This window comes from Emydura macquarii, unplaced genomic scaffold (genome assembly GCF_026122565.2).
Source record: "Emydura macquarii macquarii isolate MOO-44397 ecotype Brisbane River unplaced genomic scaffold, CSIRO-AGI_Emac_v2 contig_1348, whole genome shotgun sequence".
NCBI lineage: Eukaryota > Metazoa > Chordata > Testudines > Chelidae > Emydura > Emydura macquarii.
Genome location: NW_027131485.1, coordinates 13,346,479 through 13,366,428, shown reverse-complemented (window position 1 = coordinate 13,366,428; position 19,950 = coordinate 13,346,479). Strand labels below are relative to the sequence as shown.

General features: G+C 47.4%; 1 protein-coding gene across 1 annotated transcript in view; it reads left to right on the top strand.

Annotated features, from left to right (window-relative positions):
* Positions 1 to 19,950, top strand: part of PPL (periplakin) — a 53,521-nt gene that overhangs the window by 6,860 nt on the left and 26,711 nt on the right. Inside the window, exons 2-4 of the mRNA XM_067551250.1 lie at positions 15,501 to 15,600; positions 17,148 to 17,302; positions 18,325 to 18,445. Of these exons, the coding sequence (XP_067407351.1) occupies positions 15,501 to 15,600; positions 17,148 to 17,302; positions 18,325 to 18,445 (376 nt within the window). The remainder of the gene's footprint in view (positions 1 to 15,500; positions 15,601 to 17,147; positions 17,303 to 18,324; positions 18,446 to 19,950) is intronic.

Genomic DNA, 19,950 nt, shown 5'->3' with positions numbered 1-19,950 from the left:
AACTCCCAGTCCTGTGTTAGTCTATGGGGCTGGTTCCCATTTCAGTTACCCTGGTGTAAATGTAGAGTAATTCTTCTGCGCTCACTTGAACTACTCTGCATTTGTAGCAGTGAAAATAAGATCAGAGTCTAGCCCCATCACTCTGTTTCAAGCTGCTTTTATTTTGGAGTTTGGTAAATTTAAAGGGTTGGGTATTAAATAATAGCACAAATCCTAGCATAATAGGGTCCCAATCTTCATTTTAATGACACCCCCACCACCACTGCCGGAGGCTTTCAGGCATGACTGTAGTACAAGTAATAAATAACTAAACACAGATTCAATAAGTAACCAATGCCATTCTGAGCATTTCCTGCAGATAAAAACTATCCAGAAGAGTGATCCACTGGCAACTTGGCACCTTTTGGAGTGATAACCTCCATTTTGGGATCTCTAGAGATGAGCGCATGTGTTTTTACAGCTTGAGTTAAAGAGCCAGGCTTTGTAGCTGTGGTGGGAAGAGACTGGTATCATCTGTGGCTCAGGCACAGGGGGACACTGGCCAGTGAGTTACACTGGCCTATAGCTACCTACCTGGACTCTTATAAGGAATGTTCACATTTAGATTCTGTTCTTACATTAGTGCAACTCCTTGGCCTTGAGTGCCTGCCCATTGAAGACAAGGGAAAGGTTCCTGGGAGGCCCTTAGTCCTTCCAGTTGGTAGAAAAGATCTTGCTTATGGATGTCAAATATTTCCCATTTCATTTTCAGTGCAATTCTGTTCCTTTGACTTATTCCTTTAGAGCTTGAATAGAGAACTAAAGGTAATGGCACCACATTTGTCATGTAAAGTGTCCTCCTGTGAACAGCCTATTTGGACTTGATAAATACCTTCTTTTGCTGAAGAATTCTGCACTCATTGAGGATGATGAAGCCTACACCTGAAAGAAAAAGATCCTGGCAATTAATGAAGTCAAGATCTAAATAAATGCCCATTTGAGAGTGTCAGCACTATAGATCTTGAGCTAAAGTCTGCACCGAGTTACTCCCTGTACAAATCCCATTGAAATCAAGGGGCCTGAGTCTTCTCTCACTCACACTTGTGTAAATCAGGAGGAATTCCAATGAAATCAGTGGTGTTACACCACAATCACACTGGTGCAAGTGAGAGGAGAATCTGACCATTGACTCCAGTGAGGTTTGTGGGAGATATAAGTCAGTGCAGAATTTAGCCCGTTTTATCCAATACAGTGAAGCCTGCTCAGAAACAACATCTGTCAGGACAGATGTGTACTGCCTTTGTGGATATGGGCTGAATCTTATGCACTGACTTCAGTGAAGTTATGCCAGAGAATTTGACCCTGGATGTTTTCATAGTGAAATCCTTTCGCCTGATCAGGTGATAAAACCATGCAGAGCTATAGCAAAACCCCAAATACTGAAAGACTCACCAGAAGGGGACTGATTCTCCTCTCACTTACACTACTTTTATGCCCGGAGAATTCCAGTGACTATTTTCATTGATAGTTACTTCCTATTTCCACCAATATGAGAAGAGAATCAGGCCTGATGATATCAAATATGTGAAGTAAATAGCCCACTGTGCACTGACTAATAACGATTTTAAGCTGCAGCTTCTGCAGTGCTGAGGATCCAAAGGAGTTGTAAGTGGAGTAGGGTGGACAGCATGCATTAGACTCCATACCCCATAATACTAGAGGTTTCAACATAGAAGTGGAGATGGTATTGCAGAGCAAGAAGCTAAGGGACAGCTGGCTAGGAAGAGAGTTGCTTAAGTGAATGGTTGTTGTGATCTCTGAGGAAGAAACTCAAATGCAAAGGGTGCTATTGGTATCGGATGGATGAGTGTTACAATAACATAGAGCCTTCTGGTGCTTGTTCCAGCCATGGTGAGAGGTATCAGCACAATGGGATGGCTCAAGTTCCAGCAGTGGAGGTACAGCTGACGTGCTCCAAAAGGGCACGGATACTCCATCTGAAGTTACTGAAAGTGTGGCTAGTTCTGCCAACCTCCCCTGTCGGTGGGGAAGAAGGTCCAGATACAACACACCTGGGCTTTGGAGGAAGCTTCATGATGAATGAATCCTTCACAAAATAAGAAAGAAGCCACTTACTGTCACCAAGTCCATGTTTCAAACCTTATCTGCTCTATGTTGATATTAGGATGAGTCATTCTCTTTGCTTTGAAGTTCTAATGGGGCAGCTCAATGGAAAAAGCAGAAGCATCATCAAGTCCTGTGAAGCCATGTTTATTTAACCTCCATTCCCTGAGCAGGAAATGAACGAAATACCCTTGCTCATTGCAGTGTGTCCATTCACAGATGCAGAAAGACTCCGTTCTCACAGCAAGACATTTAGCAGCATGCCTGTCTCTGGCTAGAGGAAACCCACACTGACCCTCTGAGAGTCCAAACACCTGACCTTCCTGGTGCATCATTCCTTCCACTCCTTGACCATCATCTCCTTGTCCTTCCCAGCAGGCTTCTAACTACTTGACTCTGTAAACACAACAACAATAATTATCTAAGCACTGGACACCAGCTTCACACCCACATGCAGGAGTTTGCTATCACTTTAGTCCTGATCATCCATGGGAGCGTCCCTCCCAAGAAAGAGGCTGATGTGTTACCTGTTGTATTTTACTTTGTTAGGCTTTTAGATAGGAACAAGAAAAATATTTTCTCCATTACTTCCCTTGGAAATATTCCTCCCCTCCCCATCTCATGCAAAAGTTGGGCGAGTAAATACCTAATGGGATTCCTTGCCAAACCCTAGCCTCCTGTATGATATCTGCAGTGAGACCCAGAGAGGAGAGATGGTCTTGTGATTAAGGCACTAGGCTAAGATTCACTTTAGCTTTGCCCCAGTGAGCAACAGCACATCTCTGCAGCTGGCTTGATAGACTTGAGTTTGCCATGCTCGCTCCATGGTGCTAAAAGGAGCTGTGTAAAGACTGCGGCCTTGTCTACACTACAAAGATAAGTCGACCTATGTTAGTTTGACTTATATTGATTACTGCAATGATTACTGCAATGGCAGATGTCCACACAACCCTCCTTGGGTCGCTGGTGTGCGTTCTCACCAAGAGCACTTCCAACGACCTAAGAGAGGCAGTGTGGGGAGCTGGGAGCCCAGTCTCTCAACTCTGCTGGCAGCTCCCTGCCAGAAGCCTGACTGCCCCACAGACTTCCGGGCTCCCGGTGGGCTGCCCGCCCCCTCCTCCCTGTTCCCTGCCGGGCTCTGCCGGGTTTTCTTGTCAATTTCATAGTTCCCAACAGCCAACTGCCCATGTAAGGAAAGCAGTGTCTGCACTGACATTGCATCACCCTATCTACGTCGACATAAGCCCTACACCTCTTGTTGAGGTGGTTTCATTATGTTGGCATAGCAGGGGAGTTACGTTGGTGGGAGGAGTATTTTGGTGTGTACACCTCCACTGTTTTGTCAAGAAAAACTGACTTTTGTTGACAAAACTCTGCAGTATAAACCAGCCATGCAGCTCAGTCTGGAGCTTGGCTCTGAAGCCTCGTGAGTGGAGAGGGGGGCTCAGTGCTAGATTTTAATCTCACCAAAGAGTTACTCGCATGCATAGGTGTGGATGGGATCATAGCCTGGATAGAAACCAAATCAAAAAGCATTGTAGTAAATGCTAATATTCTCTGCTTCTTGTAGATAAAGATAGAGCCAAGAATGTAATTCCACTGAAGTCAATAGAGAGGCTGTCACTTGTCCTTGGGCTGAATTTGACCTTTACACTTCCAATGGAACGTGTGCTCTTTAACACAGCTTCTAGCTTCAGCCTGAGTGATGAAAAATAGCTACGTGTTGAGATATCAGGCATATAAATCATTCTTAAGGCTACTAATTTTTCCATGGCTAAAACTTCCCAAGTTTTTGTGGGCCATCAGTCAAGGGAGGGTTTTTCCCCACAGGGCAGCAGTAGTAATCCTAGCAGCTGAGCTAATAACAACAAGAGAAGACATAGTAACACCTCAAGATTGCAGGAGTGATTGTCAATACCCATCGAAGTTAGTATAGGGGGATCATACAGAGCCATTTAAAACTGAATTAATGTGTCTTCCCATCAAAAGCCAGAACCTTTTGATTTTTGGACAAATCCCCTATGAAGTCTGACCCAGTTCCCATTGGGAGACTTTCCTGGACCAGCCTGCTCAGATTTCTGTTGGATTGCATTCAGTTGTAGCCCAGAGCTGACTTATGGTCAAAAGCAACCTGTGGGATCATTCATGTGAACATTCCACTATGAGACTGCTTCCTTCATTATTCAAAAAGAGAAACTCAAGAAGAAAATGAAAGCCCCTGAAGGGATTTCCTAGTACCTATCATCAGGTATGAAGCTGGAGTGCAGGATCCTATCTGAGTGTGTGAACATGTGCGCATTCCAGAAATACCTGACCTTTGCACTTCAGGCATTTCATCAGTCAAATCCTGTGCTAGTAGACAAAGGAACTAACAGCAGAAAGAATTCTTATCAACTCAGGAGGCAAGCCAAAATGGCTTAAAGGGAATGCAAAGTATTAAGAACTGATTTGATGCAAAATAGCATGTTTCAGATTCAGGCCCTGACCCCACAAAGGTTTAAGCACATACATAATCTTTTGCATTGTCCCATTAATTTCAAAAGCCAAAAGTGCTGGAATCCTTTGTCAGACAAATATGGCACCTGTGACCCTCTCAAAGTGACAGCAAAGTTATTGGGTGAGGAGATCAAATTAGGAGCCCTGAAAGGAGAACATTCCAGTGACCTTTCATGTTATAAAATGGTAGTAAAGGGCATATTAGGTTTAAATCTCAAAGTAGGCTGGAAGGCTCAGGGGACAGGTAATGAGATAGGGAGATTTTCCCAGATTTAATCCAGCCAAGATACTAGTGATTCAAAATGGTTACCCTACAAGGGCGAGTGGCCATGTGAAAGGAGTCCAGTTCCTAACAGGTAAATTGTTCATGTCATAACAACCACCACATTGTCTGGCACTAGTTTGTCTGCCTCTCGCCAGTCTTAGAAGAAATGCCACAAGCTGAATGAACCCTGGAAACAGAGCTCCCTTTTCGCCTTCAAGTGATCCCTCCCGACTAGGGCAGAGGTGCATTGGTGCAGCAACGTGGGTTAACTTCTTGTTGCTACTGCCCAGGGCAGATAGAAGACATCAGTTTCCAGAGTTGAGGAGCAAGATGATCAAGGAAGGGAAAGGAGTTCTGTGCAGTGATGGGCTTCATCCTTTTCCAGTCCCTTGCCGGCTCATGTGTCCGGGCAGAATTCCTCGGGGCAGTGTCCACCAACTTCTCGGACTCCTTCTCAGAGGAGATAGCCTGCACCTTCTAAACAAAGGCCATTTTCCAATGAAAAAAAAGAACATTGAAAAATATCGACTAGCTCTAAATGATCCTAATCTCATATATCCAAAAGACCCAGCTGCAGGAACATAACTATTGCCAGACTGGATCAGACCAGCAAGCCACACAGTCCAGTTTGTCTCCAACACTGGTCACAACCATATTCTTCTGAGGAAAATGCACAAATAACCTGCCATTAGCAATTATGTAACCATCTGCCCATAGGACAAGCTTCTTCCTAGACCCCTCCATTAATTGCCTTATGCTGTAGAGCAGATGGGCTTAATAGCTATTTCAAACTTTATTTCAAAATCATTAGTTTGGTAACGCTGGGTGTTCTCCCTGTTTACCTTTAAATCCCCCAGCTCCCCCACTTACCGATATCTTGTGTACATAGAGGGATCTTATGTCCCCTCCTGCCATTCCATTCAGACACACAAACCCCCACTTTGGGCTCATCAACAAATTTTCCATCAAAACTTTTTATTTCTCCCAATGGAAAATTGGATTTTTTTCAAATGAACATTTTCATGGAAAGTGTATACTTGCCTTGAAATTATTCCATGTTCTGGCAGAAAATGGAAAACCCTAAATTTTTCAGTTTTCATCCAAAATGTGTTCAGTTTTCAACAAAAACAAAAGGTCCTTTGTTTTTGTCTGAAGTTTCCATGAAGTGAACAAACTTTTTCCAACCAGCTCTAGTTTCACTAAACAGTTCCTTTAATCTTTTGGAACTCTCCAGTGAATACTTTACTCCATTACAGCACATGTAAACTCTTCTGGGAGGTCATTCCTCCAAGCAAGAGAACCACCTTACTGATGAAGTGTGGAAAGAATATAGGGTAAAGAAAATTGGCTTCTCAGGATCTATCTTACAATAATAACAATGATACGTATCCCAGTGCTTGCACTGATCACAGAATCATAGGACTGGAAGGGACCTCGAGAGGTCATCTAGTCCAGTCCCCTGCATTTATGGCAGGACTAAGTATTAACTAGACCATCCCTGACAGGTGTTTGTCTAACCTGCTCTTAAAAATCTTCAATGATGCAGATTCCACAACTTCCCGAGGCAATTTATTCCAGTACTTAAATACCCTGACAGTTAGGAAGTTTTTCCTAATGTCCTACCTAAATTGCCCTTGTTGCAATTTAAGCCCATTGCTTCTTGTCCTATCCTCAGAGGTTAAAGAAACTACATAAAAGGTTGTTACAAGGAGGAAGGGAGAAAAATTGTTATCTTTAACCTCTGAGGATAGGACAAGAAAATCATATGCTTGTATAAATCCATGATACAGGAACCAGCAACCGATCAGGTCACATCTTCTGCTCTGAGTCTCTAAAGATACATATTTGACTCATTATGAGCAAGCAAGATTCAGAGATAATGTTTAACAAGTCTTCACCTCCTTCCAAAGCATTCTGTTGTCATGTTTTATTCTTAAGTAAGACCAAGATATTTGTGAAATGGATCTACTGTAAATTATAAACATGACTGACACTTCTTTAGAAATATTTAGCTACCTGGGTAGGTGTGTTTATTAAGAAGTATAGAAATAATAAGATGAAATTATTTACACTAGGTCAAAGGTTAGATATAAAGTTTAATTAAAATTCAGGTGGTTTTCCCATTTGTTGTCCTGTAATATATTGTGTTGCAAGAATGGGGTGGGAAGATTTTAGAGTCAGATCAATCATAAAACTCACCTTACAAACAGTGGAAGGTTTTGTTAGATTTCCCTGGGTCAGATCCTCAACTAGTATAAATCAGTGCAACTCCACTGAAGCTAAGGATCTGGTTTCTAGTTTAAATTGCAGTCTGCAAATACTCATTGTATTGCTAAGATGCTTGGTTCAGGGAAGCAGAGAACTGAGTGGCAAAGAGCTGCCAATAATACATGGAAACGTGTTCTCACCTGCTCCAAACCAGATTCACAAAGTCTTCCTATATTTGCCTTTTGCTAGTTAATTCTCTCTAATAAAGCACCTGTAAGGCTAATAAAAAGTTTACAAGTTACCAGACAAATTGTCCTCTCAATTGCACTGACTTTAGTGGCCAACTACGAGGAGAATTTGGCCCCATGATGGTTCAGGTCCTCCCCAATGGATCCATTTCTGTCCCTTGTATCTCAGCTCCTTAGTTAAAACTTGTGTATCCTCCTTGTGAAGTCTCCACTCATTGGCTTGTATTGTAAGCTTTCCTCTCCATTGTACAGCAGCAGTGTGTGCGCATATTGTTCAGCTCTCTTTCTGTTCCAGTGAGTGGTGAATTCCAGACTCAATGCCATTCCCTACATAGGAAAGTCCTTATTCAGGGTCAGATTGTATCCCCATGGCCAAATGGGAAGGCATCCCTCTGTGCCCACATCTCCCCTCATCCACGTGGATGGGGAACAAACTGCATCACAGCACCATGCCTCCCTACTTCCCAAGACCCCACAACAGGCTCTCTAATAGAGGAGTAGGGAATGGGCAGCCCAGGCTTAGAAGAAGATGGCCGTGAGGGGAAAGGGAGGCATGCTGGCCTATGGAGGCTGTATTCTCTGACCCATGGAGTTCCCTCTGAAGTGGGGACCCCATTAAGAGGGGGTCTGCAGACAGCAAAGGCTAGGTGATGTCCCTGGGAACTCCATTGGAGCCATGCTGACAGGAAGCAGGGGCCAACGCTGGGGCACAGAGCAAGTGAAGAGGTACCAGATTGGGGATGGCACATATTGGGGGATCAATAGGATTTTGAGAAGGGCCCTGCAGATCATTCCATGGGGCGAGGGTGCAAACCCTTTCCCGAACAAGTCAGTCAGGGACCTGAGCCCTCTCCTGGTGGTTTTAAAGCAGGAGACAGCTCTCTGGCACTCCCTTTTAGACAAACTCCCAGGGAAGCCAAGAGCTGAGTAACAACCCAGCAAGGGGCACAATCCTTGGCCCATGCGCTGTACGCACTGTTCCATGAGACAAAGGGGAGGCTGTTCTCTAATCGGACTGGACATCTGAGCTGTGGATAGGGTTTAGTTTCACTGTTCAAACTCATTCCTTTAAGTAGACAGCACAGGGGAGCCATGCAGAGTATCTCTAGTCTAAGCCCTCTGTGACTGCAGCTTCAGAAAGCCACATCAGTGCATCCCTTATCTTGATTGTTTAAAACAGTGTAACGCCAAGCAAAAGGGCTGTGATCTTTTCCTTTACCATGGTTCTAGCCAATAAAGCAACAACCTCTTCTCCACTCCCAAAGAGGCGCCCAGAGCCCCAATGGGAAGCAATCCAGCCTCCAATTTAATAAAAAAAAATACAAGCCAAGCAAGCAAGCAAGCACAGTCCCATTGTTCAGGGTGACCACGTGCCACATCTGGTTTTCATTATCATCGCAGCCATTTCTTGTTCCAGCTGTGGTTATGAAACAAGCCGCAGCATTTCCAGTAGAGAGCAGATCAGCTCCAAGACTCACCACATTTCACAAAGGGTCTGTGGTTAGAGATGAGTCCTGAGTGCTGCTCTTCAGGAGGCACAGAAAGATTTCTCTGCAGGTTTCACAACATGGCAAATCCAGAGCATCCTCAGGAGTTTGGCGAATGGTCTGTGACACAAGCCAGAAAATTTCACTGGCCACCAAGCCCTTCTGATGATCAGGCTGATGCTGCTCAGTATTATTGCACCAAAGATCTCTCCAATGGCTTGGAGAGACTTTGGAGTTGTGCCCAAGATGGCAGTTGCTCAAGGCACTCTTCTTGCGGAGGACAGGGAGGGAATGACCCCAGGGCTACTAGAGGAGCGCAGGCAAAGGAGTGGCAGCTACCACAGGTTTGAAAAGTTTGCAGTGCATGCTCACCGCTGCCCCAAGTCACTAGAAAGATGTTTGGCAACACCCCAATCCACATGATCACATCCCTTTTATGTGATGGCAGCGATTCTCAACTGCCTTGCACCTTGCGCTTTCACGTATGCCTGGGCAGAGAGGATATAAAATCTTGCCAATCCAAAATGTAGCAGCTTATGCTTATTTTGCACAAGTGTAAATTACTATTCAAGGTGTAGTGGAGAATCAGGCTCCAGGAGCTCAAATGCCAGGAATCTGCATGTGCAAGAGGAAAGGGCTGCGTGTACCTTCTCTCTCTCTCACCTTATGTGCCATATAGGGGCCCACAGGGCCAGATCCTCAGCAGGTGCAAATCAGTGTAATTCAATGAGGCTAGGCTGATTTACACCCACTCAGGATCTGGTCCATCCTATTTGGAATTGCATTAATACATGTTCTTTTGTGGTCATCTCCTGTTCCAGGATCTTAGCAGTCACAGCCAGCCAATAAGACTCGCCACTTCCCTTGTCACTGCAGAGGGATTTTCAGAACCCTTTCCCAAGTTGAATGATCTGAAAGAACAGAGCATGCTGCTGCCAGGGAGAGGAGTCAGACAGGGGAAGAGACGGTGGAGACATTGCTTAAAACCTCTTAGTCAGACCCATAACTGGGACTAGTTAGAAAATCTAGACATCCAGCAGGCAAGACTGTGCAATATACCATTCAACCAAATCACCATGCATGCTAACTCTTCTAACAAGCCTTTTGTGCTCAAAGCGTAGAATTACAAGATCATAAAATGATAATTAGCTCTTCTCTTTCTCCTAGCATCTCAAAGCACAGCTACAGATAAGAAGTGCTCCATCTATAAGAACTAGGAGTTATTAATTATTATTATTATTTTTAACAGCCATAATTAATTAATGAGCCCTCAGAAATGCCCCTCTGTGGTGGGGAAGATGTTTTAGCCTCATTGCCCAGCTGGAGCCCACAGAGACATAGGACCAGATTCTGATCTGCTTGCCCATATTGAACAGTAACTTTGCTCCACAGAAGCTCCCAGCAAAGTCTAGTGGGCTGATTCTTCACTCTCTCGTACTGGTTTTATATCAGTATCATGCCCGTGATTTCACTGGAGTTATTCTGGGTTTTCACTGACAGAGGCAAGTGGAGAATCAGGCCCACTGGAACTGCTATGGAGTAACCATAGTAAGGAGCCCTAACAGGGGATCTGGCCCAAGTGACATGCCTAAGGTCTCTCAGAGACTCAGTGGCAGGTCTAGGAGTCCTGATTCCCAGTGCCCATCTTTAACTCCTGGAATGTTGCAGTGCTGTTAACACTGGTCCTATAGAGGCATTTAAAATCCAGCCTCTTGCCCTAGTACGTTAAAACAGGACACACTGGTATTTTTGCTAGGAGTCAAATACAACGAAAGAGACTGTAGATCGACATTTTTAATCACCTTTTGAGCACCCAGTGCATCAAATTGAACGGGGCCGTGCAGAAATATTGGGGAGGGTATGCACTGCATGTTGCTTTAGTTCACTAGGAACACGGAGCCTCATAATCCTCCCTTAATCTTACCAACTCCTTGCACTGCGGGGGCTCCATGGACATGAAGGCAATACTGTAGGCGGGTTAGAAGAAACTGCTTCTAAAACCAATATGAAGTAGGGGTTTTCCCTAGTCTGCTAGATGGATACACACAAACAAACCTGCACTTGCAGCGGAAAACCGCACACCACTTAAGTGAGATGCAAATGAACATCATCCTTTCCCCATGGCTCACTCCTCACCCTTAAGCACTTTCCCCAAAGCAATGTAGACTTGTGCTGCAAGTATCCTGCTGCCTGGGACAGGATTCCAGGGGGGAACCTGATGGGGGATGGGAAGTGGGGTTAATTTTTCTGCTCTTTTGAAAAGGGCACCACATCCACCTGGCTAGGTGGCTGGCCACATCCCAAGATGGCAGAGCTCATGTCCTTGGTGGCCCATGGTGAACGAACTGAGAGTTGAGATGCATGCCGCTCTTGTGCACCAAGGTTTGATCTCGTTGCAGCTGAAATCACACAGCTGTAGAGAGCATCAAGACCACCTCCTGTCGGCCAACCATTGGTGCTCTGGGGAGACTGCCTGCAGAAGAAGGGCATGGCATGGCCCTATATCTGTGCAAAGTCTGGTGAGAGTTTGGACCTGATCTGTGGAATCAGACAGCTCATTAAAATCCTCTCCTCAGCTTTGAGCAAATGGGCATTGCTCAATCACACATCTGAGCTTAGTGCCTTGGACAGTTTGGACTGATGAGACTCTGGTTCTGAAGTAAGAGAGGCTTAGCCCATGTTCCACTACGATACCTTCCTGGTTCATCATATCCCAGGCTGTATTTGCCTGAGGCTCTGGTCTTGTCATATTGCACGTTACTGAGTTGAGGCAGGTGCTGGAAGAAGTGGGGTTATGGGACTGGTGCTCTTCCATCTGAGCTGGCACTGACCAGTGTCCTGGTACGCTGCGCAGTTACTTTATGCTGCTCCGGCTGCCATCCTTTAGAGGAAATATGAAACCCTGATCTTGACCAATAGTAATTATGAGCCATTAATATATTCCAAGCACACCGAGGTTAATCCTACCACCACCCTTTATTCCCATTTTATAGATGGGAAACTATCTGTCACCAAGAAGTTTAAGTGTCTTGCTTAAGGCCACAAAACAAACTGATTTCAGAGCAAGGACTTGAACTCAGGACTTCCTGGCTGCCAATCTTGTATTCTGGCCAGTGGACATTGCTGGTTCTTGTAAAACTGGCTGTGATTACTCAACATCCCCTGGCATTTTTTTCAAGAGTAGAAGCGCCACAGCTGGTGTCTTGGCCATGTGCCAACTCAGCTAATTACACCCTGCCTCACTCAATTACCCTGCCAGCTCCAACCGGATGCCATGTTCCTGACTGACGCTGATGTGCAGCGTTGCTGCTGTTGCCATGTCAGGGCTGAGCAGGGTGGTTTCTGTCCATAATTTGTGAAGCACCTGGGGACCCTCCGGTAAGCCAGGCAATAATGACAGATGGGGATCGCCCTACTCATTGCTAGGAAATGAGCGCTTAGTTTAGAAACCAAAGGTTCCCCAGCCACCATTATAAGGGGCAGCTGATAATGCCAATTTCGCACCTGCAAACTGATAAAACGGACAGAAGATGTAGCTATCCTAAGCTATCACTGACTCTTCCATACCCTGAGGGGGGAAATTCACTCTTGAATTCACTTCACACTGGCTACGCTGATGCAGCATGTCTGCAAAGCGGCCAAAAAGTCTGCCCCTCCCCACTCCCACTAATACCCACAGCTATTTCCCTGGCAGGTACGGAGCCGGTATAGCCAGCTTGATGCCACCCTCCACAGGCACAGAGGGTGTGACTAGGGCGTTCCACTGCCCGAGTTACTCTTCCAGAGGCTGTTGCAGCTAGGGGTGCAAGTTGGAACTTGTGTCAAAAGGTAAACCTGCCGCTGGCACTCTCAGGATCAGGGAGATGCGGCGTCTCCCTTGCAGTGGAGGCAAGCCCAGCCAGCCCAACCCAGGCACAGATTGAGGCGTAAATGCTAGCTTGCAGCAGGTGCACAGTTCCATCGTCACATGGCTGCTCTTAGGAGCTTACTGGTTCGTGCACCACCAGCTAAAGGCATCCGACTCCTGCAGTAGGGCTCACGAGGCCTGATAGGTTTTCTAAGACTTGCTCCATCAGCAGTCAAGGCAGTTCAGTGGAACAAGATGATAAATATTCTGAAGGGCTCTCCTTGTGTCTGAGCATTGCAAGGGGCACGCTCTCCTCTCACTCCACCGCTGCACGCCAGGGACTGTAAAGCAAGACGAGACTCTGGGCCCTGAGCCACCATTGCTCTGCACATTGGGCAGCCACCCACACCTGTGTAAAGCGAGGGTGAAAGCTATCCAATCAGAATGGCAGCTTTCCTACTGGGCCAGGCACTTCCCGTGGCAGAATGCTGCGGAGTGGCATGGAAACCACAGCTGTGTATGAACCAGCTCCCTCCCTGCGGGGAAGATGAGCGTTCACTAGCAAGAAACCAGGAGCCTTAACTAGATGACCAGGATCCCTGTGAATTGCAGCTCTGGCCCCTGGCCGAAGCACTGGGATTTGGAGCCTCTCATCAAGTTATAAATCACAAGTGCAAAGTCAGCTGGGGCCTGATCCTACCAACTCGTACCCAGGCACGTTGGTCTTACTCATGTGGTTGTGCCCCTGATGTCAGCAAGCGCCTCTGTGGGTAAGGCACTCCCAGCTGCGCTGCCCTGCAGGGACAAACTGTCCTTCTCTCAAGGAGTGCTCCTTGGGCAGCCATCCACATGGACAAAGCTGAGCTGGGTGGGCCCATCCCCCTTCGTTTGGTTTAGATAGCAAGCCGCTTTCCTTACAGAGTGGATGCCCTTCACCTGGGAAGTCAGGATTACTGCGGAAGGAGGAGCCCTGACTGCCAAGAACAGCGTCCTGCAGCTCGTACATTGCATTTAAAATGAACAGTGGAAACGTAGAATGCTGTTCATGGAGTCTGACCACACCAGGAGACTTTGTGTTTACCGAGATGGTGGCTACTGGATTTGATAGATCCTGAGGCACTTGAGACTCTTCTGGACACCTCACAGCTCTTTCAGGCCACGGATCGCATCACGTTCCAGACGTGCCTCTCAAACAGTCTCAAGCACAAGACTCCCAGGGCTGGGGTGTGAGATGTGCCCAGGGGCGGGCAACTTCCAGGAGAGACTCACTGAGCAGGGCTCTCACTGGCCCAGCTGGAGCAGGAGCAGGAGCTCCCTTTCAGCTCACCTGGCAAAGGGCTGCCTGTGCCCAGCAGCGTCCAGGTGGGAACCTCACTTGTGATGACTTGCAGGCCAGCTGCTCAGGGACTACGGTGGGGGGTTAAGCCAGCTGTAGTGACCAGCCACCAGCTGGAGGGAATCCTTCAGTTCACACAAGGGGTCAGATCCTCAGCTGATGTACGCTGGATGGTTAATGGAGCCATGCCAGCACACTGCAGCTGAGGCTCTGACCTGCTCACTCCTGCAGATCTGGAGCCCCCTGACTACCCACATGGCCCATCCATATACATCTTGCCTTCAGGGTTCGGGAGGGCTCCTGATTAACAAGCACAGCTCAGCTTTGACTTCGAGCTACACCAGCGCCTCCCCTTGACTCCAGTGGGAAGGCAGTGGTGTAGCTACAGGAGGCTGTGGCCTCAGGTGTGTGCTCACACAGCCAGCTGTAAGTGTGCGTGTGCCCGTCCTGCTCTGCTGCATTCTCTTTCCTGGCCATGGCGCTTGTCAGCTGGTTCTGCAGCAGATATTCAGCCACGCTCTGTCCCACTCCCCACCCCTCCCCATCAAAATTAATTGTAGTCCTTTGCCCCTTGCCCAGCAAACATGGGAGAATCCCTGCTCCCCGACCTCAAATGGTGGTTTCAGGGCCAGGATCTGAATGGCCAGGATCACTCCCTCTCACTTGTTGCTATTGATGGGGGATGACCTGCACCACCTGGGGTTAGCTGCCACCTAATCTCTGCTGAACGCATGGAGCAGCTTTGTATACAGCAGCTGCCAGTATCTGCGAGGCTGGAGCAAGGAGGTGATGCTCCCATATCTGCGCTGCATGGAGCAGGTGCTGGCTTGACGGGGGCCATCATGCAGCCAGCAGCCCACCTCTGACTGCAGTGTGGGCCAGAATGTAAGGGACACCCTGGCTGGTGGTGACTGTTCATCACAGGCTGTATTTGGGAGCTAGAAAGCCTGGGGGACTGACGGAGGCGTCCAGCAGCCTCAATAACCAAGCAGGCTTGCCTTCATCCCCATGGGGTGGATCCTCCCTGCACCAAGAGATGGGGTGCGCACACAATGATCAGTCATTGAGCCCCACCTAGAGTCCCTTTTCCCCACTATGGAGCTGTCCCATTCCCCCTTGCCAGTGCCTGAGGTCATGCCCCTCGTTCCTGAGGCAGGGCTTGGCCTGGCTGTAGTGGGGAAGGGCAAGGTGTTCCCATCCCGCTGCATGCGAAATATCTATCTGGCCCCTCCGCAGGCCCCTCCTGGCAGGACAGCCGAGCATTCTGGAAGCTGTTAGAAAGGCACCAGTGAGTCATGTGCAGCTGCAGCACCTGGCAGGCAAGCTGAGCTTAGCGGCATCCTCTCCCGCCCCTCGGATGGGGTCAGGGCCTTTGTACGCAGAGAGCAGGGCTGGCTCACCATCACCAGGGCGGGGCACTTCCAGGGACTCAGGAGTCTGGCAGCAGTTCAGCACGTGGGTCTCCCCCATGGTCACCAGCAACAGTTCCTCTGCTCTCCTCTCCCCACAGCATCTCCAGCAAGGAGCTGTCAGAGCTCATTGAGCAGCTGCAGAAAAATGCTGACCAAGTGGAAAAGAACATCGTAGAAGCCGACTCCCGAATGCAGAGTGTGAGTAACAGCTGCCCCTGTGCTAGAACCCCACCGCACTTGGCCACCCTCCTTCCCATGCACCCCCATTCCTCTGTATGCACCTATTCCCTGTACACTGCCCACTCTCCCTATATGCATTGCCCCCTACAAACGTCCCGGCCCTATACGGCCTCTCTTTATGTACCCATGCATTGCTCACCTCTTATAAGCACGCCATACCTATACATCCAGCCCATGCATGCACCTCTTCCACCGCACCTTCTCCCTCCATGCACATCTACCCACTTCTCCCTGCATTCACACCCATCCTCCTACCCATCCTGACCTCAACTGCAGTTACCTTAGTGAGGGAGCTTTCCTTCCCTTGCATTTAGCCCTTTGCTTGCTGGTCCACACCAAGCCTGCAACCCAGTCCTTCTCCTGGAGGATCCGCTTTGCATCCATCTTCCCCTCACGTGCACCTGCTGCCTCCCCCGCTTGTGTGACTGAGAACACCTTAGGTCACTAACGCTGAAAAGGTTTTCAGAATGTTGCTGCCTTCAGGCTGTTCCATGCAGTTTGGTTTCCATTAGAATTTCACTCCCATGGGATCCTGAAATTAAGCTGGTCAGTTTCACTTTCCATTTACAGTCAGTTTCATTTCCCAGTTCTTATCAACCATCACAATGCTGATGGGCGGGAGATTCCCTAGACTGAAGAGGAAGGTTTAACCCCTTAGTTCCCCTCTCCCCCCGAAAACCCCCAACATTTTCATTTAAACTAATAGTCCTAAATATATTTCTAGTCCTATTTGATTTTATTAAAAATTAGATTACATATCATAAATTTGAGGCCTACCCTATTGGACAGTGTCCCACGTATTCAGCAAGAGCAGAGCTGCTTATGTGATAGGATGCCTGGCTGCTTTTAAGATCTATCCTGGGGAATATGTTACAGGACTGGCCTTCTAACACCAGTGTGCGTGGCTAGATGAGAGGGACGTAAAGACGGGGAAATGGAGTCTCATGAAGGGAGGAGGTTAAACCCTCAGATCCTAATTACTTGGGACTTGGATAACGGTTCTCAAAGGAGGCCTGCTGTGGAGTGGACTAGATTACAAGGCTTCCTGGTATTTCCTTATCAACTAGTGAGACAATTCATCAGAAGGAGATCTAGTCACAGTCCACCATAGTCTGTGATCATGAGAAAGCAAAATACATGGTCAGGAGTGGAAAAGGAAATAGACAACTCCAGCTTGGGGTTCAGCTCCATCTGATGAACCCAGCCACAGTGTTCCAGCTGCCCAGAGGTGTTCTATCCCTGGCCTCCCAAGCAGGCAGCCTATAGTCCCACCCCTGAGCATCTGTGGATGAGAAGGAGGGCATTGTGTGGAGGTTAACGTCCTGGTCACAGGTTCCCCTCCTCCTTACATACTGCACCCCATAACACAGCCTGTACGACCAGACCTTATTTAATAACTCCATGAGTTAGGCAGGTTTATACTGTATTTTTTTTCCAATCATTCAGGTGCTGTCCATTTCAACTGTTTCTGCCATTTCATTGTCTTTTTCTTGTTGCATCCACAGGACTTACACAAGATCAAGGCCGGCCAACCTGCTCAATACAAGGACCACACAGCAAGTAAACTGACCGAGTCGGATAAACTCCTCTACGTCTTGGATGGGGATGCAGCAGTTGCCAGGCACATGAAACACCCACAGGGTGACATGATCACGGAAGAGTGAGTCCAGTGGGGAGAAACTTTATCCTGTGGATCCTTAACTGTATGCATGTTGCTTGGATAGCCAGACCCCACTACAGAGAGGCACTTGTCAAACCCTTCTTAGAGTCAGTAGGCATTTCTATAACTCCTTATAAGATGTGTGTTATAGCTAGAGCGGGGCAACGTTTTTCATCTGAAAAATTTTTTGGGTCCAAAAATGCAGATTCAGGTCAATGGAAACATTTCATGAATGTGGTAGAATTTAGCTAATTATTTCAGGTAAAAAAAAATCTGAAAAGAATTGAAATAGTTTGTTTTGACATTTTAAAAATGAAACATTTTGATTTTTCAATTCAAAATCTATTTCATTTTGAATTTTACTGTAATTTTATTTATTTTTTTTTTAAAAAAGGTTAAAAAACCTGAAAAGAAAATGAAACGTTTCATTTAGGGTTGAACAAAATGTTTTGTTTGAAAACATTCAGTTTGCTGAAAATTTTGGAAAACGTTTGTTCCTAGCCAACCCAAAACGATTTTTTTTTCCTAGTTCAGCCACCGAGCTGAAAAATCAGTTAGTCACACAGCTCTAATTATAGTGCAGATACAGCAGAGCCTTATGCAGGATGGGGGTTTGTGTGCCTTTAGTTATGTCACCTCAGATGGGACTCTCAAGCTAAGCAGCATCAGCCTTGGACAGCACTCAGATGGGAGGCCACACAAGGTAAAAAAAAAAAAAGGGGGCTAGTGCTGCTCTTCCCTCTGGGTCAGTTCTGTACCTAGTGACTCAGCACTGTGCTGCGGCAGATGCTGACTCTCTGGTAAGATGCAAAATCACGTTCCTGAGCGGTCAGTAAAGGTCTCATGGCAGAGCAGTCTGACCACGAACCCTTCTCCCAAGATGCCAGGGGATTTGGGGGAGGAGGGGGCACTTACCCTCAGCTGATGCTGCCAGCTCTGTGCCAGCCCAGGGACTGAGCTAAACCAGCCCACCTACCACATCCTTGATGCCCTTACATTGCTTGTCTTCCCCCTTTCTTCAGCATCCGACAGCTGAAGGAGCGTGTGGCAAACCTGCGTGCAAAACACGACCAGATCTACAACTTCACTCCGCAAGAGGTCGAGCCGCAGGTCAACTGGTCCAAGGTGATAGAGGAGAAGCAGGTACAGTGATCCCAGCAGATGCCCCTGCGACACCTGTGCCTTCCTGCAGCGACCTTCAGGGCAGCTTTGGAGACCGGAGCTTGCGCCAAAAGTTTGTCATATAAGTGCTGGAATCCTTTTCCCATGGAAGAACACACCAAGGAGCTCTCACTAAAACCATCAAGGCAGCTTAACAGTGCATAGCGCATACAGCACTGCAGAATGGGGCAGATGCGGGTGGCTTGGAATATCAGAGTGGAATCAAGGACACCAATGGTTTTAGAATGGGATAAAAAGGACCACAGGATGGGCGGGTAGCTGTCTTAACAGAGACTTTAGCTATGCTGGGGATCTGCTCTGGTAACAGCCATCAGTGGCCAGCCATTGGGGGAAGCTGTAATGGAGCTTCCTATGGTAAACCACCATTTCACCAGCATAGCTTGTACCTGCTTGAAACCTGGGTAAGTTGCCCCATTGCTAATCAAGGCTGATAGCACTTTACCCTGACTGCTTAAGTTGTGATGCTGGTGGCCATCTACCGATGCCTGAAATTGGACCAAAAATTTCCCAGGCCTCCTTCAGAGGCAATGCAGCCTAGTGGATAAAGCACTTGATTGGGATTCAGGAGACCTGGTCCTACACTCACCTCTGTCACTGCCCTGCTGGCTGACCTTAGGCAAGGTTCTTCATAACTCTATGCCTCACTTTCCCCATCTGTAAAATGGTGATAATGACACTGCCCTCCATTGTCAAGTGCTTTGAGATCTACGGATGAAAAGCACTGTACGAGAGTTAGGTATTATTGCCTTGTTGTAGCTTTGGTCTTTCTCATTTTCTTCAATGCACTAGACTTCTCTATCCATCTAGCATGAACAACAAAGGACCAGATCCTCAACTGGTGTAAATCAGCACAGATCCATTGAAGTCCAGTCACACCAGCTGAGGGTCTTGCACAAATGGATGCTGCAGCAGTGTGTGGCAGCCGCCCCTGACACTTTCTAACCACCCTGCGTGGCTGTTCAGTGACTGGGGATGGAATTGCATTTTATTCAGACAATCACGGGACTTTGGGTCAGTTCTTATGAACGAACGGACAATTTCACTCCCATCAAGGGCTGGCCTCCGATGCCTGCTGTATTCATTAGCCAGATCCACCAAAATAAAAGAGACGACTAGTCTCTCCACACTGTGCTATTCAAACTGCCGTGTCAGCTACACATTGCAAATCCCCAAAGCCAGCCTGACCTGGGGGGTGCAATTCAGCTTGTTTAATTAGCACTTTGCATTGGGAAGGCTGTGCTGTCCTTGCAGTTCTGTCCGTTGCTCCGGCTCCACAGCCTCCAAAGGGGAACGGTCTCATTAGCAGGGGAGAAGGTGGCCCTTGCAATGACAGAGGTTTGTACACTACTTGGGAAATGCCCAGCACTGATTATTAGCATTCCCATCCCGGGTGGGGTCTGCCACCCATCTCGTCCCCAGCACCTTGCATTCTTGGGCTGCTCCTTTTTCTCCCACTGATGCTGATA